The sequence below is a fragment of the Neovison vison genome, chromosome 12, assembly GCF_020171115.1.
Source record: "Neovison vison isolate M4711 chromosome 12, ASM_NN_V1, whole genome shotgun sequence".
In the NCBI taxonomy this organism is placed as follows: Eukaryota; Metazoa; Chordata; class Mammalia; order Carnivora; family Mustelidae; genus Neogale; species Neogale vison.
The window spans coordinates 18,097,936-18,121,448 of record NC_058102.1 but is presented as its reverse complement, the minus strand read 5'-3'; the positions used below and the strand labels follow the sequence as shown (position 1 = coordinate 18,121,448).

At 43.5% G+C, this 23,513-nt stretch overlaps 1 protein-coding gene across 1 annotated transcript in view; it reads left to right on the top strand.

Annotated features, from left to right (window-relative positions):
• The window catches only part of STAB2 (stabilin 2), a 164,590-nt gene that overhangs the window by 22,285 nt on the left and 118,792 nt on the right, over window positions 1-23,513 (top strand). Inside the window, exons 4-8 of the mRNA XM_044226577.1 lie at window positions 4,521-4,606; window positions 5,412-5,481; window positions 16,664-16,759; window positions 22,234-22,359; window positions 23,265-23,461. Of these exons, the coding sequence (XP_044082512.1) occupies window positions 4,521-4,606; window positions 5,412-5,481; window positions 16,664-16,759; window positions 22,234-22,359; window positions 23,265-23,461 (575 nt within the window). The remainder of the gene's footprint in view (window positions 1-4,520; window positions 4,607-5,411; window positions 5,482-16,663; window positions 16,760-22,233; window positions 22,360-23,264; window positions 23,462-23,513) is intronic.

The following is a 23,513-nucleotide window of genomic DNA, read 5'->3' as shown; positions in this document are numbered from 1 at the left end:
TTGCCTGAGGCAGAATTGCACCTCCCTTGGCAAGGGCCAGGCTAAGCAATCTGCTTGGGTTTGCTCTCAATAGCTTTTGTTCCCTGAATGCTTTCCCTAAAGCTTTGGAGGAGGAGAATAAAGATGGCGGCCTCCCAGTCTCTGACCTGGAGGAGCCGAGGCTTGGGCAGCCCACTCTTCAGTGCGTCCTTAGAGAAAAGCAGTCAATCACTCCTGTTTCCCACCGTGTATTGTATTCTCACTCCAGCCATGCTCCAAGCTCACCTGGCCTGTGACCAAGTGTTTCTATCTCTGGTGCACGGCCCCATTTGAAGTCTCCAAACCCAGCAGATTCCTGCTGCATGTTCCCATGCTGCTCCTCCTCTAGGAGGAAGGTGGGGGTCTCCCTGGATCTGCTGCTTGTGGGGTCCCTGCTCGAAGAATAGTGGCCCAACTCTGTCTCAGATCATGGTTTAAGGTAAGCCAGAGCTGAGAGCTCACTCCTTGGCTCCATCTCTGTAACCAGCTTCCCCTTCCAATACATGGGAGCTCTGCCACACTCAGATACACCTGGTCTTTTTGGGACCCCTCGGGTTGTGAGACCACACTGTCCCCACAAGGGCTGTACCCCCTGCTTAGCCTATGGAGCCACATCCCTCAGTGAAGCAGACTTCTAAAAGTTTTGATTTTGTGTCCCACTGCTTTACCACTTGCCAGGGGCCTACTCCTCCCCCTGCTGTCTATCTTCCTGTATATATTACCTCGGAATCACTCCTCCACACGTCCTACCTTCCAGAAAGTGGTTGCTTTTCTGTTCTTAGAATTGCTGCTATTCTTCTCTTTGATCTCCTGTTGAGTTTTCTTGTCTTAGATTTTTTTAAAGAAGTTTTGTGTCTGTGTTGATTAGAGATGCTGATCTGTAATTTCCTTTTAAGTATTTGTCAGGCTTGGGAATCAGAGTAAGAATGCTTTCCATATTGAAGGAGCTGTTCCATCTTCCTCAGTTTTTCAGAATTTTTCAGAATTTTCATATAATTTGTATGATTTCTTCCTTAAATATGAGGTACCTGCACTAGTGAAGCCACCTGGCATGGAATTTTCTTTGTAGGAAGGATTTTAAGTTCAAATTTAAATTCTAAGATAAAAAGATGCAGGTCTGACTCTTTTGAATAAGAGAGGGAACCAAGGGAGGTTAGATTGGAAAAGTCATAGACTACATGAAATTCTAAGAAGATTGGGTAAAGCTGTTGGGGAGCACTCCAGCCAAAGTCACTGAACAGGGGAGTCCTCCATCTTGCAGGAAAGGGCCTGCTCTAGTATCCACTCTGGTATCCCTGCCATGCTCAGGCACTGGTTAGAAGCAGATGTGGAAAGTGTGGCCTCATGAACAGGATGGTTGCCAACAGGGAAATTATGCACCCACAGTGCACATCTGAGAGGTGAGTTTTCATAACAACTCTACCTGGAGAGGAGGGCCTCAGGAATCTACCTTTGTCACAATTCCCCCTCCCTCACCTCCTTTCCCAGGTGATTAGAAACAGCTGGTCCAATGAATCACCTTCACAGGAAAACCCGCTTAAATTTTTTAAAAAGAAGGGGCTGTTAGTTGCATCCTAAGGAAAAAGGAGGCCCAGACTTCCTGGACATAACATCATACTCTCAGGAACTAGAATGGGAGATACTCCCTAATTCTTCTGTGACCAGCCTTTGGCCTATAATCGTGTTCTCAGTAGATGGCTTTGCCTTGTGTTCTGCTCTATATATTATCAGAAGGCATGGGCCGAGTGGAAGGGACACCAAGAGGATGGAAGAGTCATATCTGCCTTAGAGGAGGACCTGGGAGAACGTATTTGAATGGGGGAGGGGGAAGGTACAGGCAAGGGTGGAGGAAAACACATGTCTGGGCAGTGGGATGGACAGAAGAAATGGGAGATGGATGATGAGGTTGTCCAATGCAGGGAGGAAGCTAACAAACACAATGCAAGTGTGGGAACTGGGATCCTGGCGTCATTGTCTATAGAGTAAAAATGCCTGGGAAAACATTTCTGCAAGGTGGCACTGATTGCTGACTCCCAGGGCTTGGAGGCCCTGTGTGCTTCTGAGCCAGCCCACAAAGTAAGCTAGCAGTCACTCAGAGAGCATCTTGCATGCCTACTTGTAGGGAGAGGCACAGGGACCAAGAGAGGGAAACTGTGGCAGAGCTGTCATCCCTCTATTTTCCTGGTCCTTCCCAGAGGTGGGCCTGGTCCTCAAAATACCATTTCAAACCAAGAAGGGCCTAACATCAAAAGGAAATAGAAGAAGGGCCACTGGATAGTCAACAATCGATGGAAATGCTCTAATAGCATCCGTTGCTCGGCATTGTGAATGCAAGAGTTCAGGTTGGGCTTCAGGTGAACTTCAAAGTGTTTACCTGGTACCTGCTTGATTAGACCCTCTCCCCCCTCTTCATTCCCACCTCCTGCTTCTCTTTTTAAGGTAAAGACCACAGTCTTTAACAGGGCCCTTCTTCAACAATCTGGCTGTTGCCCCCTAATGAGACCAAATCTAAGTCAACAGGGCCATTGAGGATTAGGTTGTTTTAGGTCAATGTTGGTAACTTCAGGTAACTGGATTGAAGAAAACTCTTCTCCCATTAGCCTCATCTCAGTTTGAAAACCAGTATTTATTCGATTGTCCATTAATCCATGACATTCTCCCCACTAGACTGGTAAGACTATGGAAATAAGGGACCCGGCCTGTGTGCTCACCTTGTACACTCAGGACCTTTCAGAGTCCTGATTCAAACAGATTCCTGATAATCTATTTCCTGAGTATTGTTACCTGTTATAGCACCAATATGAAAGAACAGAAGCTAGAAAGGATGAGTATCCACTCTAAATAATAACAGCCATTGGTTGAGCACCTATTATTTCCAGGCCTTACCGCAACCTGCCAAGAAGAACTTGAGCTAAATCTTAGTGTCATGCATTGATTTTTTCCCAAAAGGGTACAGCTAGCAAAGACTTGTACTGGGACTCAACTCCAGAAGATGCTGATGGCAGAGTCTGGGCTTTTTTGTGACTCTTCTGTGTCTCACATAGCCACTGCTCCAGTTGGTAGGAGACGGCCAAACCAACATATTGGTTTTCAAGGTGATTTATGAATATTAGCTACATGTCAGGGTGTCTTCTCCTTTGCTCCTCTCATAAATGTTTCTGTTATCTGCGCTGTTATCTGTTATCTGCTATTCTGGGCTACACCAGGGCTTGATGAGTATACACCATAGCGATAGCGATGAGCAGTGCAAGTGTGGTAGACTCTGGAGCACCTGCCAGAGTTCAAAACCTACTGCAACACAGTCATGGGAAGGAAGACCACAGACTCAAAATGTGTCATCTAGACTCTGTAGGTTACCAACGTTCTGCATGCAGGGAAGAGCGAAGCCAGAGAGAACACCATCCATGGGTGTAGAACTCGACTCTCCCACCCTTCCATACCCACAAGTTATAAGTGTTCTTTTCCAGAACTAGCCTAGTAACTCAAGCGAACCATCAGGGTCTCTTTGGCAGAACTGTTTCTTTCTGTGGTTAAATGTGTCTTTTTACAAGAACTGTCTTTCATTTTCTATGGATGCTGGTTTCTTGGAAGAGGTATATATATGGCAGAGCAAGCTTTTGGCACGGGAGATCTTTGTTGATGGGGGTAGGAGAGGAGGGAGGTACAACAAGTGGACACTTGTGGTAGAGGAAGGGAGAGTCCCTCATTACCCCTGGCCAGCTGAATGGCTTTGGGCAAGTCACTGTACTATCTGTGCCTCAGTTTCCTTATCTAGAAAATGGAGCTAAAAATAGGACTTCACTTCAGGGGTTTGCTTTGAGTAGTGTATATGTGCATCCTTTATTATTATCTAGACCTCTATCATCGGCTATTTTGTGAAATGCATTTGTCTTCCTAACTTTAATTTGGGATAATATTTGATCTTACCTTGTTCACACAAACAAACTCCTACCAAGCCTTTAAAACCCCAGCTTGAATGACTCCTCAGGACGTCTTCCCAGATGTCTCACCTCAATACCTTCCTTCTCGGGGCTCCCTCAGTCCCCTATCTAGAGCACTGAGGGAGCAGCCCGGTTTTAGAGTCATGCTGAGAGCTGAACCAAAGTCCCAGCTTTGCAACTTATAAATTAGGAAATCTTGGCCAACTTATGTGACCTCTCTGACCTCTCTAAACCCACGTGACCTCTCTTCATCTGCTAACTAGTACCTTTAGCAACATCTTAGGGTTTCAGTGGGAATAACTTAATTAGAAAAATTTAAAGTATAAAAATTAAATGCTCAAGAAATGGTAGACAGTTCAAAGCCTTCTAGGAAAGCCCCTGATTATATTGTGATTCACTCGCCTTACCCGCATAACCCTGGGTGACATCATCAGGGTCTTTAATCATTTCTTATCCCTGGTAACTAGCACACTACCTGACACATTGTAAATGCTCAGTACATCCTTGAAAAATGTTGTGTGCAGTCATGAATGAATGAATGTGAGCTCTCTGATTCTCTAGAGTGTCCAGGAGGTGCGAGCTCCCCCTGCAGCGGCAGAGGCATTTGTGCGGAAGGCATGGAAGGAAACGGAACTTGTTCCTGCCAGGTAGGCTCACAGACGTGTTCTCTTTCCCCCTCTCCTTCCCTGTTGTCCCTCCTTAAACACATGTGCACTAGGTGGAGTCTCTGAGAAGTAGCATTATTAGTAAAATGAGTATACAATTTGCGACAAAATGATCTCTTAGGGGCTGGAGACCTTTGAGAGAGTCAGTTCTCTCCTCAGGCTTAAGCACATCCCTCTGTAAAATAGGTTTGATAAAAAAAAAAAAAACCTACATCATTACATTTGTTGAAAAAGTGCAATGAGTTTGTATGTGTGAAAATATTTCATGAAACTCTACAGGGCTGTAGAAATTACTGGATCTGTCTATCCCTGTTAAGAATCCTGTGGTCACTGGATCTGCCAAGGAAGAATGTCTATTGTTACCCCACAAAAGTGATTTTTTGTGAGCTTCAAACCTTTGATAATTTAAATACAAAGAAATCCCTGTGAATGGGATGGAGCTTAATGTCTTCAGAAATGCAAAACTGAAAGAGTATTCATTTCACTCTTGAGTGAAATTATATGTGGCAGTTAGTACTTGCCCTCTGTTTGTATCTTTGGACTGACAAACCAGCTTCCTTCTGAGGAGCTCCAGACTCTTGGTGAAAAATAATGCAGAGTTAATGTATGTATTATAACACAAAACAGTCAAGTATAAAGGCAGAAATAGGAAGAAGGAGCTTCAGGAAAGGACAGAAAGAAGATACAGTCGAGAAAAAAGCGCTGACCAGATCATCAGTTAGAAATCCCAGGGCTTCCTAGAACATCGACTGCTTGGGTCTCATGCCATCTACCTGGTTTTCTACAGGACGGGTTTGGGGGAACAGCCTGCGAAACCTGTGCTGAAGACAACTTATTTGGGCCCAGCTGTTCAGCAGGTAAGTCTGATTTTTATGTAATCAAATGCATTTGTAAGGGCTGAGAGTCAAACTTAGCTTAGGCAGCTGAAGCCCCCAGAAAGGCTATTCCTTGCAGGGGAAGCTCCAAAGAGTTATGTAGAATGAAGTCTACACAGGCAAAACAAAGAATTGACAAGAAATGCAGTCTTCGAAAAAAGAGACAGTTTTCTGTGGTTTTCAGCATTGGCAGTCAGCTGCTCACCAGTAATGCTTTCTGGCAAACTTGGTAGCATCTCTCCAGGTTCCAGGATCCCATACCCACCTGTTGTTTGCTCTTGCGGTCTTTCTGGGTCCTGGTCTCAGCATAGACTTTCTTCCCAGGGACTTCTTTTTCCATGGTAGTTCCCACCAGATTCTGGTCCTTCCTTTCGGGAGTTCTCAAACACCTGAGGGGATCAAGGGTTGTTGGCTCTATTTTGCAGATTAAACAAGCAAACAAACAAATTGATACTGGCTTGTCCATTCTTTGGGGTCTCCCCAGAAGTAGACCCTGAGACAAGGATTTCAGTACAGGGAGCATACTTGGCACATCCCAGAAACACCAAGAAAATGACACAGAAAATAAAAAGGGTGTGTTATCAAGCCAGAGACCAGCATAGATGATTTGAGCTTAATGCCCTGGGGAACTGGGTGTTACTGTAGAACTGTAGAGCATTTCTCTTAGAGTCACCCTATCACAGGGGAGCAGGAACCACAGTGTGGTAGGCAAAATGAGAACCTCCCCCAAATGTCCACATCCTAATCCCTTGGACCTAGGAATATGTTACCTTACATGGCAAGAAGAATTCAGGTTGAAGATGGGATTCAGGTTAATAATCATCTGACCTTAAAATAAAGAGATTATGCTGGATGATTTAGACGGGCCTACTGTGCCCCGAAGTCCTTAAATGTGGTGGAGGAATGCAAAAGATACTATATCAGAGTGATGAGATGTGAGGAAGACTCTGCCAGCCTTTGCTATCTTTGAAAATGAAAGGGGACCACAAGCCAAGCAATGTGGGTAGCCTCTAGAAGCCAGAGAAGACAACAGGCTGATTCCAGCCCCCAGTGAGCACTTGGGCAGAGTAGCCATCCTAGGAAGGGCTCACAGAACATTGGAAGTTGGCTGGAAGACAAGGAATTGGTAAGACCTAGAGAATGTGAGCATGGTAGGGACAGTGCCTGCCAGATTCAGTCTCCCAGAAAGGATATGTCAGGTGACCTTTCTCCAAGGCTTCCTTAGTTGTGGCTTTTATGGAAAAATCAATTTTGGTAGACCCTGCTTTGATTCAAATATTTGATTCAAAAAATATCTGAATCAAAGCAGGGTCTACCAAAATTGACTTTTCCATAAAACCTATGCCCATACATAGACATCTCACCCCCATAAATCTGCAGACTGTAATAACTTTGACCTGCAACATCAGAGACACTGTCTCCTAATCCACGGTTCCTTGAAAGCAGGCACTGATTTGTCTTTCTCCCTAGTACCTCCCATGGTGCTATTGCATGCAAGACATGCACTACACTTCTGTTGGCTGGGTGAGTAAGTGGGTGTGTGCATGAATGAATGAATGAATGATCGAACTCACTCCAGTCATGTTGTCCTGACCCACAAGCTTGATTTTGAGAGACAGCATGTACAGAGAATTAGAGCTTTGGCTCACACTCAGACTAGGCTTCAGCCCTAGGAACCCTCAGTTAACCAAGCACATGCTGTCTTGTCTTCATCTGTAAAAATAGAAACAATATTGTCTCCTTTAGCATTATTATGAAGATTTAGTGAGATCATCAGTACATAATAAATGTTAGCAATTATTATTACTAATAACTAGTATTCCCTAGTGGCCCCCAATCTGGTGTTTTTGTTCATCCACCATTCCATAGAAGATGATTTCATAAGGGTGTTGGCAAAAACAAATTAAAAACAGATGCTGATGTTCAGGGTGTTTTTAACATTGTGTGCTATATTAAAGGACATGTCTCCCCATTTGGTCCTTTCCTACCATAATCCTAGGATCTGAATCACATATTTAGAATAAATATTGAAATGGAAAGGGAAAAAGGACAGCATCCAACACTGTTTACTTACCAAGAAAGCCAAGTATGGCTGGGGGATGAAAATTTGGAAAGATTTTCCAAATTGGTGTTGGATGTTACCATGTTACCTCCAAGAAATTGGTGCTGGTTGCTGATAAGAAAAGATACACAAGAAGATACTAAAAATTTCTAAATAAACTATCCTCTTTTCACACTTGTTTGTACCATGGAGGAAGGGGAAGTGAAAGGGAGAAAGGAGGATTAGAAACCTAATTTTTTTTCCTTTTTTTTTAAACCATAGCCGATACCCTCCCCAATGTCCATCACCCAGCCACCTGATCACTCACACTCCCCTCCCCTCTAAAAACCCTCAGATTGTTTCCTGAGATTAAGAGTCTCTTATGGTTTGTATCCCTCTCTTTTTTCGTCTTGTTTCATTTTTCCCTGATTTGTATTTCCCTGATGCCAAGTAACACTGAGCACTTTTTCATGTGTCTGTTGGCCACTTGGATGTATTCTCTACAGAAATTTCTGTTCATGTCTTCTACCGATTTATTGACTGGATTGATTACTTGGTTTTTTGGGTATTGAGTTTGATAAGTTCTTTATAGATTTTAGATACTAGCCCTTTATCTGATAGGTCATGTGCAACTATCTTCTCCCATTCTGTCAGTTGTCTTTTGCTTTTGTTGACTCTTTCCTTTGCCATGCAAGCTTTTGATCTTGATGATGTCCCAATAGTTCATTTTTGCCCTTGCTTCCCTTGCCTTTGGCAATGTTTATAGGAAGAAGTTGCTGCGTCAGAGGCCAAAGTGTTTGCTGCCTGTGTTCTCCTCAAGGATTTTGATACATTCCTGTCTCCTATTAAGCTCTTTCATCCATTTGCAGTCTATTTTTGTGTGTGGTATAAGGAAATGGTCCAGTTTCATCCTTCTGCATGTAGCTGTCCAATTTTCCAAACACCACTTGTTGAAGAGACTGTTTTTTGTTTTTATCTCTCAAATTCTCCCCTTGTAATCAAGTAGCTGTTTATCATTCTTTTTCTCGGCTTCTTTATTATCCATCATTTGGTCTTCTGTATCACTAATTTTCTCTTCTGCCTCATTTACACTAGCAATAAGAGCCTCCACTTTTTTTGTTTTATTTTATTTTTTCAGTGTTCTAAGATTTATTGTTTATACCACCCCCAGTGCTCCATGCAATACATGCCCTCCTTAATACCCACTGTGAGGTTCACCCATTACCCCACCCCTCTCCCTTCCAAACCCCTCAGTTTGTTTCTCAGAGTCCGCAGTCTCTCATGGTTCATCTCCCCCTCCAATTTCCCCTAATTCACTTTTCCTTTCCATTTTTTACTGTACCTCATTAACAGCTTTTTTTACTCCAACTTGTTTAGATTGTAGTTCTTTTATTTCTTCAGAAAGGGATTTTATTTCTCCAGAAAGGGATTCTCTAGTAACTTCTGTGATTTTTGCAAGCCCAGCTAGGATCTTTATAATCATCTTTCTGAACTCTAGTTCTGACATCTTACTAATCTCAGTAATGACTAGGTCCCCAGCAGTCAGTATGGCTTCTTGTGTGTGTGTGTGTGGTTTTTTTGAGGCAAGTTTTTCCACCTTGTCATTTTATCCAGAGAAGAATGATAGGTGAATGAGAGGACAAAATGCTAAAAGGGTAACAATGACCCCAGGAAAATATACACTAACCAAATCAGAAGAGATCCAAAACTGGGGAGAGAAGAAAGGGAAAAAAAAAAAAAAAAATATATATATATATATATATATATATATATATATATATATATAATTAGGCTGGTGAATAGAACAGAGCCACACACTTGATTTGGGTTGTATTTTTGTCTGTTAGAAGAAATTGTCTCCCAAAATTTTAAAGCAAGAAAGAAATATATGTATGTATGTATGTACATACACACACATATATTTACACACATACACACACATACATGATAAAGGGATGGAATATGACTGTAAAGATGAAAATTTTAAAAGATTTTTAAAAAAGAATTGATAAGATAAGAAGTTGGGTGAAAAAAGAAAAAAAAAGAAAGGAGAGAATGTGATCAGGCTGGAGAGTAGGACAAAGCCATACACTAGATTAGGGTATATTTATGTCTGTTAGAAGAAACTCTATCCCAAAATTTTAAAGAAAGAAAAATATATATACAAAAAATAAGGTAAAATACAATGAAGGGTCAGAATATGACTATAAAAATGAAAATTGTAAAATATTTTTAAATGAAAATTGTAAAATATTTGTAAATATTTTAAAAATATTTTTAAATAGTTTAAAGGTATTGATAAGATAAAATAGGTTAAAACAGTAAAGAGGAAATACTCAAAAAAATAGAAAAAGAAAAAATAATGAATATTTTAAAAATTTAACTTTGAAAGACCAAAGAATCATGGGAAAAATGCCATGAATTCTATTTGCATTCCTCTAGCACTGGTGTTTTGCAGTTCTCGTTGATCAGTAAACTTGGTCTTAGCTGGATGTTCTTGCTGATCTTCTAGGGGAGAGGCCTGTTGCAGTGATGCTCAAATGTCTTTGCCTGAGACAGAATTGCACCACCCTTGCCAGAGGCCAGTCTAAGTAATCTGTTCGGGTTTGCCCTTGGTTGCTTTTGTTCCCTGAATACTTTCCATACAGCTTTGGAGGATGAGAATGAAAATGGGGCCTCCCAAACTCTGGCCCCACAGGAGCCGAGATCTCAGAGCCCTACTCCTCAGTGCATCCTCAGAGAAAAGCAGTCAATCATTCCTGTCTCCCTGGCTACAGGCTGCACTCCAAGCTCATCCAGCCTGTACTGAGTGTTTCTATCTCTGGCTCATGCCCCACTTGGAGTGTCCAAACCCAGAAGATTCCTGCAGCGCACTCCTGCACCCCTCCTCCCAGAGAAGGAAGGTTCATCCCCCCAGATCTGCCACTTGTGGAGTCCCTGCTCAAAGAGCAGTGGTCCGCCTGTGCCTCAGATCATGGTTTAAGGTAACCCCAAACTGAAAGCCCCCTCCTCAGCTCTGTCTCTGCAGTTAGCCTCCCCACTCTGATACCTGAAAGTTCAGTCAATCAGGCACCCCCCAGTGTTTCTGTGACCCTGCGGGTCCTGAGACCACACTATCCCAACGAGGGCTCCACCCCCTGCTTAGCCTCTAGAGTGACGTCCCTCAGTGGAGCAGACTTCTGAAAGTTCAGATTTTGTGCTCCACTGCTTTACCGCTTGCTGAGATCTGGTCTCTCCCCCCACAGTGTATTTTCCTGTATATTTCTTCAGATTCACTGCACATCCTACCTTCCAGAAAGTAGTCACTTTACTGTTCATAAAATTGCTGCTATTCTTCTCTTCAATCTCCTGTTGAGTTTGTAGGTGTTCAGAGTGGTTTGATAACTGTCTACCTGAATTCCTGGGACAGGACAAAATTTAGGTCTCCTATTCCTCTACCATCTTGCTCCTCCTAGAAACCTAAATTTTTCACTAAGAAACCTAAATTGAGACTCAGAAGAGAAAACTCCAAGCTCCATTTTCCAATCAGTAGAACTTTGGGAGTTGAGGGAATATCCTGACTCTGTACCATCCAAGGAGATGCCTAGTGCTCTGTGGCTGGACACCTGTGGCCACTGAGTACCTGAAATACAGATAGTGCAACTGAAGGACTGAACTTTAAATCTCACTTCGTGTTACTTAATTTAAATTTAAATAGCCACATACAGCTGGTCTGCACCATATTGGAGAACACAGCTCTAGAATGTAATGGTTAGGAGAGCAGGATTTGAAGTCAGACTGGCCTGAGTATGTGACCAACTTCACTTGCTTGTGACCTGAGGCAATCTATTTAGCCTCTCTAAACCCTCACCATCTGTAAAATAGGAATAATAATACCTTCCTGTGGGACTGACAATGTAGCAAAGCTCTGAGCAGCAGGTCACAAGCACTCACTCAATGGAAGCATATAGTCAGCGAGGACAAAAACAGTCCAGTGGTAACCAAACCATGCATGGGTGGATGGATGGTTGGGTGAGTGGATGGATGGTGGATGGATGGTGGATGGATGGATGGTTGGTGGGTGGATGGTGGGTGGATGGTGGGTGGATGGTGGATAGATGAACAATGGATGGATGGATGGTGGATGGATGATGGATTGGATGATGGATGGTAGATGGATGGATGGATGGATGGATGGATGGATGGTGAATAGATGGGTGGTGGATGGGTAGATGGATGGTGGATGGATGGATGGACAGTGGATGGATGGATGGTGGATGGATGGTGGGTGGATGAATGTTTGGTTGGATGGATGGATGGATGGATGGTGAGTGGGTGGATGGTGGATGGATGGAAGGATGGATGGTAGGTGGTCGGTGGATGGATGGATGGGTGGATGAATGGATTAATAGATGGTGGATGGATGGTGGATGGATGGATGGTTCAGTGATGGCTGCTCTTTTCCATTAGCAAAGACGAGGGAAACTTGCAATCTTTTTCAGCTGGGCCTCCACTGGGTGTCAGTGTGGTTTCATCCAGTAAGGCACTGGTCCCACAGAGGTGGCAATTCTGCCTGTAAGTAGGACAGCTCTATTAGCTTCAGTTTATTTTTAACACTGACTTTAACTTGCTGTCAGAGCATTCTCCTACCCTGCTGTTGATTAGTTTAGAAATGATTTAGAGTTGCATTGGCCAAGGGTTTTTATCTCTGCTGCCAATGCCCTCACCTCCTCAGTGCCTCATTCCTGGTAAGGGCAGAATGCAAAGCCCACTGTCTCTGACATGACTCTCAAATCAGTCCCACAATTGTGTCTCATTAATAACAGTAGCTTGCATTTGCTGAGCATCCGCTGTGCATCAGGCAGTGTGCAAAGTTTGACAGGCATGATCTCTTTGGATCCTCACAACTCTGCAAGCTGGGTTCCTCATGTTATGGATAAAGAAGCAGAGAGGTTTATCAAGGTCAAGCAGCTATTTTGGGAATATAGGCAGAATTAGACTCCAATATCTTACTCCAGAGCCTGAGCACCTGAACACTGCACTCTTCTTGCCCCTGATGAACATCCACCATGCATTAGACCCCCAGACAAACAATAAGATGCTAAAGAGGAGACAGATTAGCTCCCCAAGGAGCTGAAGTGCAGGTGACAATTATGATCCAGGGTGCACAGCACACACAGGATGCCATGGGAACAGGAGAGGGAGCAGCTCCCTCTGCCAAGGGGCATAGCACTGGGGGCATCAGGCACTGTCCAGTACAGTGGCTGTACCAGAACACTGCCCCCTCTGACCCAAATGGCCATAGTTTGGCCACTTTAAAGTCACACACCCCAAATATTTTTGTGTCTCTAGAGATTTGTTGACAGCAGTTCAACAAAGTCCAAGTGTTCTTTAAAAGATATCTCTGAATCCCTCCACAACTCATTTCTCCTTCCCAAGGACACTTTCTTGGCAATGGCTGATGACCCTGAAATAGGTATCAGGTTTTCCAAAGGCTGTCCATGCCAGGCCAGTTAATCCAGTATAGTGGCTGTACCAGAACACAGAACACAGGGAGCCTGGAGGGAAGTTCAGTGGCAAGGACAACTCTTAGTTAACATCAAAGTTGGAAACCAGGGCTGGGTTACATTCACTTCCCTCTTCTGTCTCCTCGTGTTCTTCCATCAGCTGCGTGGCCCTTAAGACCTTGAACCTCTGAGTCCAGCTCCCCACTACAGTGTGAGTCCTTGAATGTAGGCATTGTGAACTACTCATATTCATATACCCAGTACCTCCTACAGTGACTGCCACTAGGGAGGAACTGAGTAGATATTTTTGTAGTTGAGTTGAATTGACCCTTCTCTACTGAAAGTTAGTACACCCCCTCCACACACCTGTTACCTCCATGACCAATCTGGCCTCTCTCTGGAGCTCCTGTTCCAACAGCTACAGCCATAGGTGAGCATCAGAGTGCTTTGTTAAAATAGAAAGAATGGAAAGTCCATTTCTGAAGTGAGGATGACAATTACAAATCCAATTTAAGTTTTGATGTTATTTTTATGAATCTTTGAGTTGGATATCTCCCACATTTCATACGTAACACAGGGTTCATGAGCTCTACCTCACAGAGTGCAGTGAGCATCCCAGGAGACAATGTGTGTAAAACATGTGGCAAAATGCCTGATGGATAGTAAGTGCTCAGTAAATGGAAATGCAAAGCCAATGCTAGGGTGAGGTGAAGGAGAGACCTGCTTCAGGTGACAAATTTAAGGAGGCATCAAAAACTCGGTAATCAAGATAAGTCATTTCAATTCTCGGTCAAGACCCCTATAACAAAGGGCCACAAAGGGGTGGCTTCAAAAACAAGAATTTAGGGTCTCTGTTCTGGACACTAGAAATCTAAAAGCAGTATGTCAGTAGGGCCGTGCTCTTTCTGAGTGCTCTGGGACAGGGTGCTTCCATCCCTCGAAGCTTCTGGTCGGGCAGGCGTCCTGGGGCTTGAGGGACACCACTGCCACCTATGCATGGCTGACTTGTCCTTGTGTCTGTGCCCTCTCCTCTTCTTAGAATGACCAGTCATATTGGGTGAAGGCCCCCAGAGGACCTCAACATAACCAATCACATCTGCAGGGCCTCTGTTTCCAAATAAGGTGGCTCTGAGAGACAGAGGGTTAGCACTTCAATGGATCCTTCTGAGGTACCCAATTCAACCCATCACAATCATATTTTTAAATTCTTGAGCAAAACATTCAAAAAAATTTCAAAGAAAGGCAGGATCCAACTCTGCACTGGAGCCACCTCACCTCATTCTGTCCGCCCTCTGCCCTGCCTCCCCGCAACTCTCCCTGTATCCTGCCTCCCCCTTCTCACCTTAATCCTGGCCCTGTAGGATGCTGTCTTGATTGATAATGTACTTGTGCTGTTGGGGGTGTTGTGATAAAGCAACAGAAGAGATGTTGTAGGGAAATACAGGGAGGAGGGAGGCCTCCCAAGGGATTTTGGTCTAATAGAGGAGAAAACTGTATAGATGGAGAAAGAAAAAATACAGCCCTGCCTGTTGTTGGCCAGCAGCCAGGCTCGCCGCTCCCAGCTAGGCAGTGGTGCTGCCCTGCAGAGCAGACCATTTCACAGGGTATCACCATCGATGACTCACTGTATCCATGCTGGAATAAGACAAAAACTAGGCCACTGCAGTATCATGTCTGGATAGAGAAATAAACGATGACAGTGGGCAACTGGAAAAATAACCCAGCAGCTACCTCTTCTGGCCACCACGAGCAGCTCTGAGGCCACCCAAACCCCCACCTCTGTGCTGCCAGCTCAGAGGTCCCAGCACAGAAGCTGCTCCTCTGGGCTCCAGCAGCACCTTCTTTGTACCTCGCCCACTATCACTACCTACTGTAATGACCCATTTTGTCTATCCCCAAGATCTACTACCACCAGCGGTCAAACAGTCAGCAGCAGGGTCAGCAGTCATGACAGAAGTAGCAGAGTCACTCATGGATTTCCATTCGTGTGCAGAAGGGAGCACAGGGGAGGCAAAGTCACAGAAGTGTGCAGTGCAGGAGGCATGTCTCTCCCAGGCCAGCCCCACCCAGCTATTCCTGACCAGCTCCCATCACCATTGATCTATCACGTCCTGGCATTCATCACACTGCATTGTGATGAGCTGCCTTCTGCCATTAGACATAGAGGGCACGGACTTCGTCCTGTTTCTCTTTAGGTCATTAACCCCAAGCACAGCACCCTGAGCATGAGAGATATCCAATGTGTGTTTGGAAGGAAGGAAGGTAAACTAATGAGTCATCCTTTGTGTTTAGAACCTAAGATGTTTAAAATGAAGCCATGGAAAATGAAAAGTAAAAAAGTTGGAATCACATTGGATGGAACCTTGTTTGCCAAGGAGAGGGATTTAGATTTTATTTGGTCAGCAATTCGTGATCACCGAGGTATTTGGGGGAAGATCACCTGCCATTATTGGTCACACGAAATGGATGGAACAGAGAAGTGAGAATTGGACACCAAGTCCAGATAAAATGCTACTGCAGCAGTCCAAGCAAAGCATGGCAAGCACCTGAAGGAGAACAGTTCTGATAGATACAAAGATCAGGGGATCAAAGTGGGACACATAACAAAGATTTCAAAAGATGTAATGTCTTACTAAATGTTTGGAATACTTCCTTAATCCTTGCTTTGCCAATATTTGGTTAGGTTTTTAAGCAACAAATCTTAATTATGTTTCACTTGAGTTAATATTAAATTGGCTGACATGCACTGAACATATGTGGTGGGCAGAAGAATGTCCCTGAAAAGAAGTCCATACCCTCAGCCCTGGAACTTGTATAAATATGTTAGGCTATATGACAAAGGAGAATTAAGGTAAGTAAACTAAGATAATAAATCTGTATTGTTTTTCACAATTAAGTCATTACACAATTTGTTACAGCAGGAGAAGGCTGTAACAAACCAATACAGTATGTTGCACAAAGGTCTGTGCCAGCGGTGCTGGTGACCCAACCAGATTATAAATCTTCCTACAAGTGAGCTGCAGACTGAATGCTAAAGAATTGACCACTTATTTCAAATACCTTTCACTTGTCATTTTTGAAATGACCTCTCGGTGGGCTAAAAAGCTCTCTATTTCAAGCTAAAAGATAAGGCATAGTTATTCTCTGCCTTTTCAAATTTATCTTTTGTACTTGAAGGTCCTCATCATTCAGAAAGTAGGATTTAGCCCAACAGAAAGTAGATCCCCACCACCAACAGTGATTGAGTCAGCGGTAGCTTTTCTCTATAAAACGTGACCAGTGTATAAAAAACATTATGTTAATTCCCTTCTTGAGACATCCAATGATGAAGTAACTAGTTTAAAAGTAGAGAAAAGCACTCCAATGCACTCCAACACACCTCTACCTTCTCTCATTCAGCTATAGAAATCCCAGGAGCAGGTATCACTATCCTCATGTTATGCATAAATAAATTGGAGCTAATAGAAGGAAAATGAAGCCAAGATCCTAACCAGGGTCTCTAGGACTTCACGCCCTTGACTCTTCCCATGTCCTTATACAGATTCTCAATGAAAACTCTCCCAAAGCATTACTCCTTCAGAATCTCCAGAAATCTATATCAGGTAATGAAAAAAATATCCCCATTTTCTGTCTGCAGTGTGCAGCTGTGTGCACGGAGTGTGCAACAGTGGGATAGATGGAGACGGAAGCTGTGACTGCTACTCTGCGTACACTGGCCCCAAATGCGACAAGCGTAAGTCCTGCCAGCTTCCTTAATGCCCTGCCAGACCAGATAGGCACAGATGGATGCATTTCAACTTTGTGCTCACATACCGGGGCTCTGCGTGGGTGAGGCACCACTGAATGTGTTCCTGGGAGAAAACCAAAAATTTAAAAGGGAGGAAAAAGAGAGGAGAGGATGGGAAGGAAGGAGAGGGAAGGGAAGCAGATGGAAGGGGATGAAAGGGAAGGGTAGAGATGGTATAGAGGAGGAAGTTATGGGAGATTTGGGAGCGATGTACTGACATAGCTATGACTTAAGAAGGTCAAGTTGGCAGCAGTGTGAGGGACTGAATAAAGAAAGCTGGAAAACCAGCTGAGGCCATGGCAATAAGTCAGCCATGCAGTAAGGGAGACAACCATGTTCTCAAGTTCATGTCTCAAGTACAGAACACATGCACAGGAAATGAAGGTTCACTAAGTCTAAGTGAGTCACCATAGGTCACAAAACTACCAAATAGTTTGACCCAAATCATTTGAAATTCTTTAAATGCTCTATCCCATAGGGTCCAAGCATGAGATAGGGACCACAGAGTGATTGAAAAAGGAAAGCTTCATAGAAAGAATTAGTAAGCTAAGACAGAAGAGTAGCTATAAAAGCACAAAGTGAATTCTAGGGCTGCTGGAGTGTAACAGAGGAAATTTGGAAAGGGGTGGTTATCCCCTAGGCTGAGTTCAAACCTTGTTGGAGAAGGTATGGTGGCAGGCCACTGCGTAGAGGAGAATTTTGCTGGTTTGACCAAGCCAGCATGGGACCACACTCATCTGGTGGGCAGGCAAAAAGGCTCCAGGACACAGATGAGCCAAGGCTGGTGAGCAAACACACAGAGGAAGCCGGAGTGCTGGGGGTGCCAAACTCAGAGTGTGCAACGTCTGTGTGTGGAAAGGGCTGCGGGAAGGTGGCCACGAGGTCCCGGCTGAGGATGCAAGGTGACCAATAGACCATGCACTCTGAATGATGGCTCAAGCAGTGTCCTCACACACCCACACCACTGACAGACTATATGGCAGAGGCAAGCACACACGGCAGAAGCAGAACCCTGACAAAGGAAGCAAGGAGAGGAGCCCCTTTTTCCTGCAGTGTCCCCTAGAATCCCCCTACCAGCCAAGCTTCGTGTATCACTGTAAAGGAGAAATAGAATCCAGTCCATTATCAAAGAGCGGATAATGAAGGGTGAATTTGGAGCCGGCCATTAAGAAACTGTGCATAAACAATGAATCTTGGAACACTGAAAAAATTAAATTTAATTTTTTTTTTAAAACTGGACATTCTTCCTGTGACACTAGCCTCACTTATCCTCTGGATTTTACTCTTCTGATCTGTAAAATGAAGGGACTGGACAAGATTTAAATGCAACAAATTCAAACTCATTTCATAGAAAGTCACTATGGGGTTATGCACAGTAAGGAGGATGAATAAAACACAGCTTTCGTCCTGTGGAGGAGACAAATATGCAAGTGAGTGATTCAAATCAACAGCCAAATGAGACTCAGGGGGAAAGAATTACCCCTTCTGGAGACCTCAGTCAGCCTTCTTTCCTGGCCATTCCCATCATTGCCCAGGGGACTCATGAGCAAAGACCTTTTTAATAAGACAGTAAACCCAGCCCAGAAACCACCCTAGTGGAGAACACAGGCAGATTTGCCTCCTAATGACAAAATAATTCTGCTGAGAGAGAAACAATAGACTGGCATGAAATACTTGCAACCCACATGGCAGGGAAGTTATCATAATAATGTGAACCCAATTTTTAAATTTTCCAAAAAGCTGCTACTTCTCAGGAAGAGAAATAAAAACTAGGCAACAGGCATAGAAAAGGTGCTTGACCCATGCAGAAATCCCAATGAATCACAGATGAATTTAAAATCATGACAAAGTGATATTTTAAGAGGTTTGGAGGTTTGGTTTTGGTTTGGTTTGGGGTTTGTTTTTGCTCACTATGTTGCACAGATTGCAAAGACAGATAATATCTACCTGTGGGTAGGAGAAAAGTTACTGTACAGTCAATGGGGAGATGAAGTGCTACAACCTATGAGGGAAATTTATCTATTAAATTTTTTGAAGTATGCTTACAGTTTGTTGCCATAGCCCCAATTCTAGGAATTTATCTGGAGAAGAAGAGAGGTGGGCACTAGTAGGTAAAAATAAATGTAAAAAGAAATCCATGCAGTATTGTCTGTAACAACAACACAAGCTAGAACAACTTGAATGTCCATCTGCTGGAAATCGTTGCATGAACTGTGGTACCTCCTACTCTAGTTAGGATAATGCTAGCTGCTGCAAGAAGCAAATACAAAAATCCAATGGCTTAACACCATTGTACAAGGCATCCCAAGCTACCACATCAAACTCACAGGACTGTTATGGGATATTTTAAACTTTTTAGGGAGACAGCGATGCATCTAGCTTGAGTTAGCTTGAGTTGCTAGCTTGAGTTAGTTCACAATTTCAACATTAGGTAGCACTAGATCCCTTCTAATGATACTATCTTTTTTTTTTTAAAGATTTTATTTATTTATTTGACAGAGAGAGATCACAAGTAGGCAGAGAGGCAGGCAGAGAGAGAGAGAGGAGGAAGCAGGCTCCCTGCTGAGCAGAGAGCCCGACGCGGGACTCGATCCCAGGACCCTGAGATCATGACCTGAGCCGAAGGCAGCGGCTTAACCCACTGAGCCACCCAAACTGTGTTTTCAGTGCTTGCTAAGATAAAAAGCAAGTATCATGCAAAAATCCTTCAGAATGGAATGAGGGTGGTAGTCTCCAATCTGATTCCAAGGTTGGAGAAGTTGGTCCGTGTCCAAAAAGCTCACACATTCCATTTATTAGTAAATTAGTAAATTTACTAATTAGTTAATTAGTATATTTAAGAATGAAATCAAAGGGGCACCTGGGTAGCTCAGTGGGTTAAAGCCTCTGCCTTCAGCTCAGGTCATGATCCCAGGGTCCTGGGATTGAGCCCCACATCGGGCTCTCTCCTCAGCAGGGAGCCTGCTTCCTCCTCTCTCTCTGACTGCCTCTTTGCCTACTTGTGATCTCTGTCTGTCAAATAAATAAATAAAATCTTTTAAAAACAAGAATGAAATAAAAATATTTCTCTTTATACTAACCACATTACTTTTTCAAATGTTACTGGGGTCTCATGAGACACTTACTGAATTCTTCGGTTCTAACAACTTAATAAATGGACCTGGTAGATACTTCTTTTAGACTGGGACACCATGAAAACATTAAGACACTAAACACCATGACCCGAGAATTTGGGGAACTCCAGCTTAACATAACAGAGGTATAATTCTTACTCATGTAAGAATGGGTGTCTGTGGCTGATACCAGCTTCCCACCACATGGTAGTTAGGGATCCAGATCTTTCTATTTTGTGCCTCTGCCATTCCATAGCAGCTCAGACTGTTCTGTTTTGAGCCATGGAAGGAAGGAGAGGATGGAGAATCTCCTGCTAATGAAATCCAGAATGACACATCCAGCTTCCTCTTAATATCCCATCAATGAAATGTAGTCATGTGACCCCACCTAGATGCAAAGACGGTTTGGAATGTAATCCTTGAAAGGGCAGCCACTTTCTGGCAATAATTCTACTTTATGGGAAGAGTTGTGGGGGGGATATTCTCTACAAATGTTTGGTTCAACTGGCCACTGTTGGGGACAATTCTCCTTGAGTATCTCATATTTGTATACCTCTTGAGGGCAGCACACTGACTGCTCTTTGTTCCAACATCTTTTCTGGGATGTTTGTATTGCAAACAGCCTTGGAAGATGTAGGGTCTCCCCTTGGGAACAAAGTGTAGGCATGCCTACTGCCTGCTTGAGGTATCAATGGATTACCTTTCAGCTCAAAATTCATCCTTTTTGTCTGCTTTGTGAAAAATGGAGGGGAATTTGTAAATATATCTCATTTGCCAGTCCAAGAGGTAAAAAAATTATGCATAGAGGGTGCTGGAGGGACACTGAGGAAGGAAGGGTTTTCTCTTCCTGTTTCTGCTATCGCTCACTCACAAGGGCCCCCACAGAGCTTCGGTTTTCTCCACTGGTCAGCCCTCCAGTTTCTCCAGTGCTAGGTCCCTGCAGGACTCGCCTTCCTCCAGTGTTTGTCTACTATGTACCTTGACTAATGCTTGAGTCAGGTGGCAGTGGCAGGGCCAGGAGCCCCGGACAACACAGGCCTGTGCCGCACCACACAGAGGTGCTCTTGCTCTTTGGTTTGCCTTCTCTTCAGGGTCATGCGTGACAAAGGCCCTGCAAGGCTGACCATCTGGAGAGCAAGCCATGTCCCCTCTCTCCCACATGGCTGGCCCCTGAAGCCGCCCTGACCCCAGCCACATGCAGAAGTATGCTGCCTTTCCGAGGGAGTAGCTTCTCAGCTTCTGGTTCTAGCAGCACTCAGCGGCACGCAGCTTCCCCAGGCACCAAATGAACCCTGAGGCTTGGCACCTCCGTGTGGATGACCTTCCCTGGAGCCCTAAGGGGAAGATTTCCAGCAAGTCTCACCACCATGGCACCTCAGCCCTTTCTCTACCACTGAGTGACCAAGGCCTGCCCTTGTTCAGTGACCTCTGGGTCTCAGTCCTAGAGAGAGGAAGGCTCTACCTTGGGTGCTTATTTCAACCCTGGTGGAGTGGTGACTTTGTATATATCCACTATTGCTTCATTCTTAGAACTCTTTTTAACTCTCTTGAATTTTCTGCTGATAATTCTTTACATGAAAACACTCCCTATTTAAATAATTGTGTGGTATTGTCTCTTGCCTGGGCCCTAAATGATATATTGCCCATTATTTAAAAAAAAAAAACTTAGGTTCCCTAAAATTGGGGCTCCTCCCCTATAATGCAATCCAGTGCAGCCCTTCTCTGCATTGTCCCAGGGTACTTGGGGCTTGGCGCAAAGATGCCACCACTCTGGCTACTACTGTTGATGTGAGTAATAAATTGTCCTTCACCTCTGACCCAGGAGTCTCATAGCTTCAACCAGCATCTGTGGAACTGTATTAGCCTAACTACTTAGCTTTGCACATTGGATAACATGTCAGTTTCCTTGTTTTTGACAACCATCTGTTCCCCCCAGATGATGAAGTACTATGCAGTTATAAGAGATTAAAATGAGTCTTTAAATAAACCTCCATAATATATTGCTAAATTAAAAATCAAGTTGCTAAATATCATCACAGGATTCCATTTTGGTTTTAAAAAATCGCCTAAATAAATTTGTACGTGAATGTAGTAGATTAGCTGTTGATATTGTTTACTTTGGGAGTGAAATGGAAAAATGAGAATCAGAAAACAGTTAATTTTTACTTTATAGATTCTGTGTTTTTCAAATTGTCACAGTGAGTCTTTTTTAATTATTTTTTTAATCACAAAGAACACTGCATTGGTTGAATTTTTTGGAATCAGTTATTCTACTAATGTGGGTATCTCAACAATCTTCCTTTGCAGCCGTCCCTGAATGTGCAGCCTTGCTCTGCCCTAAAAATTCGAGATGCTCACCTTCCAGCCAAGATGAAACAAAACTGGAATGCAAATGCTTTCCCAATTACCGAGGCGATGGCCACTACTGCGAGCGTGAGTCGAATTTAGATCCTGCTAGCTCATTAATTGAGATGTTTAAGTTACTCAACAGGAAAAAAAAAAAACAAAACGCTCACAACCTCTCTAAAATTAACACAATGGCACTTCTATTTTTCTCTGTGTTAAGTTGAATGAAATATATAACAAGCACTGAGCACATGCTCATCCATGATAGCTTTTCAATAAATGGCAATCTCTCCTTCTATTAGCAAAACACATAAATAGATTTTTAAACAATTTATCAACTCTACTGATGTTAGGACAAAATACAGTCTGTCTTTCTCTCCTTTCCTTTCCTTTCTTTTTTTAACTTAAATTCCATTAGCCAAGGAATAGCACATCATTACTTTTTGATATAATGTTCAGTGATTCATTGGTTGAATTAAAGAGGGCATGTGGTATGATGAGCACTGGTTTTTATATTTTCCTTCCTTTCCATGCTCATTTGCTTTGTGAGAGATTGTGTTGTGTATTGAGGTGAACTCTGGAGGTAGACTGCCAGCATTCAAATCCCAGATCAGCTTATTACTAAATATAAGACCTTGAACAAGTTCTTTAACTTGCTTGTGCCTCCATTTTCCTATCTATCTAATGGGGAAAATAATGGCTCCTACTTTACAGAGTTGTTGTAAGGATTAACTGAGTTAATATACGGCAAATACTTAGACAAGGCCAGTACCTATTGTAAATACCACAAGCATTAGTGCTTTCTTTCTTGTTATTTTATATCTATCAACACAGTATTTATAGTTATAATCTCTGACAGCCATATATAAATCTGTTCAACAGGTTGGGGGCATCAGGTGTGGTAAGATGAACTGTATCTTACTCTCTCTCTTAAAACTATCCAATTGCCTGTGCAACTTTGATGAGCTCATACCCTGTCATTCCCTTTCAAGCCATCAATCCATGTTTACAAGCAATCTGCCATCCTCATGCTCATTGCACGTACCTGGGACCAAATCGGCACAGTTGCACATGCCAAGAAGGATACCACGGGGATGGCCAAGTGTGCTTACCAGTAGATCCCTGCCAGACCCACTATGGAAATTGCCCTACAGAGTCTACAGTGTGCATATATGACGGGCCTGGACAGGTGAGAACATGAGGCATGGGACTAGGGTGTCTAGAAGCAGGACAGCCCACCA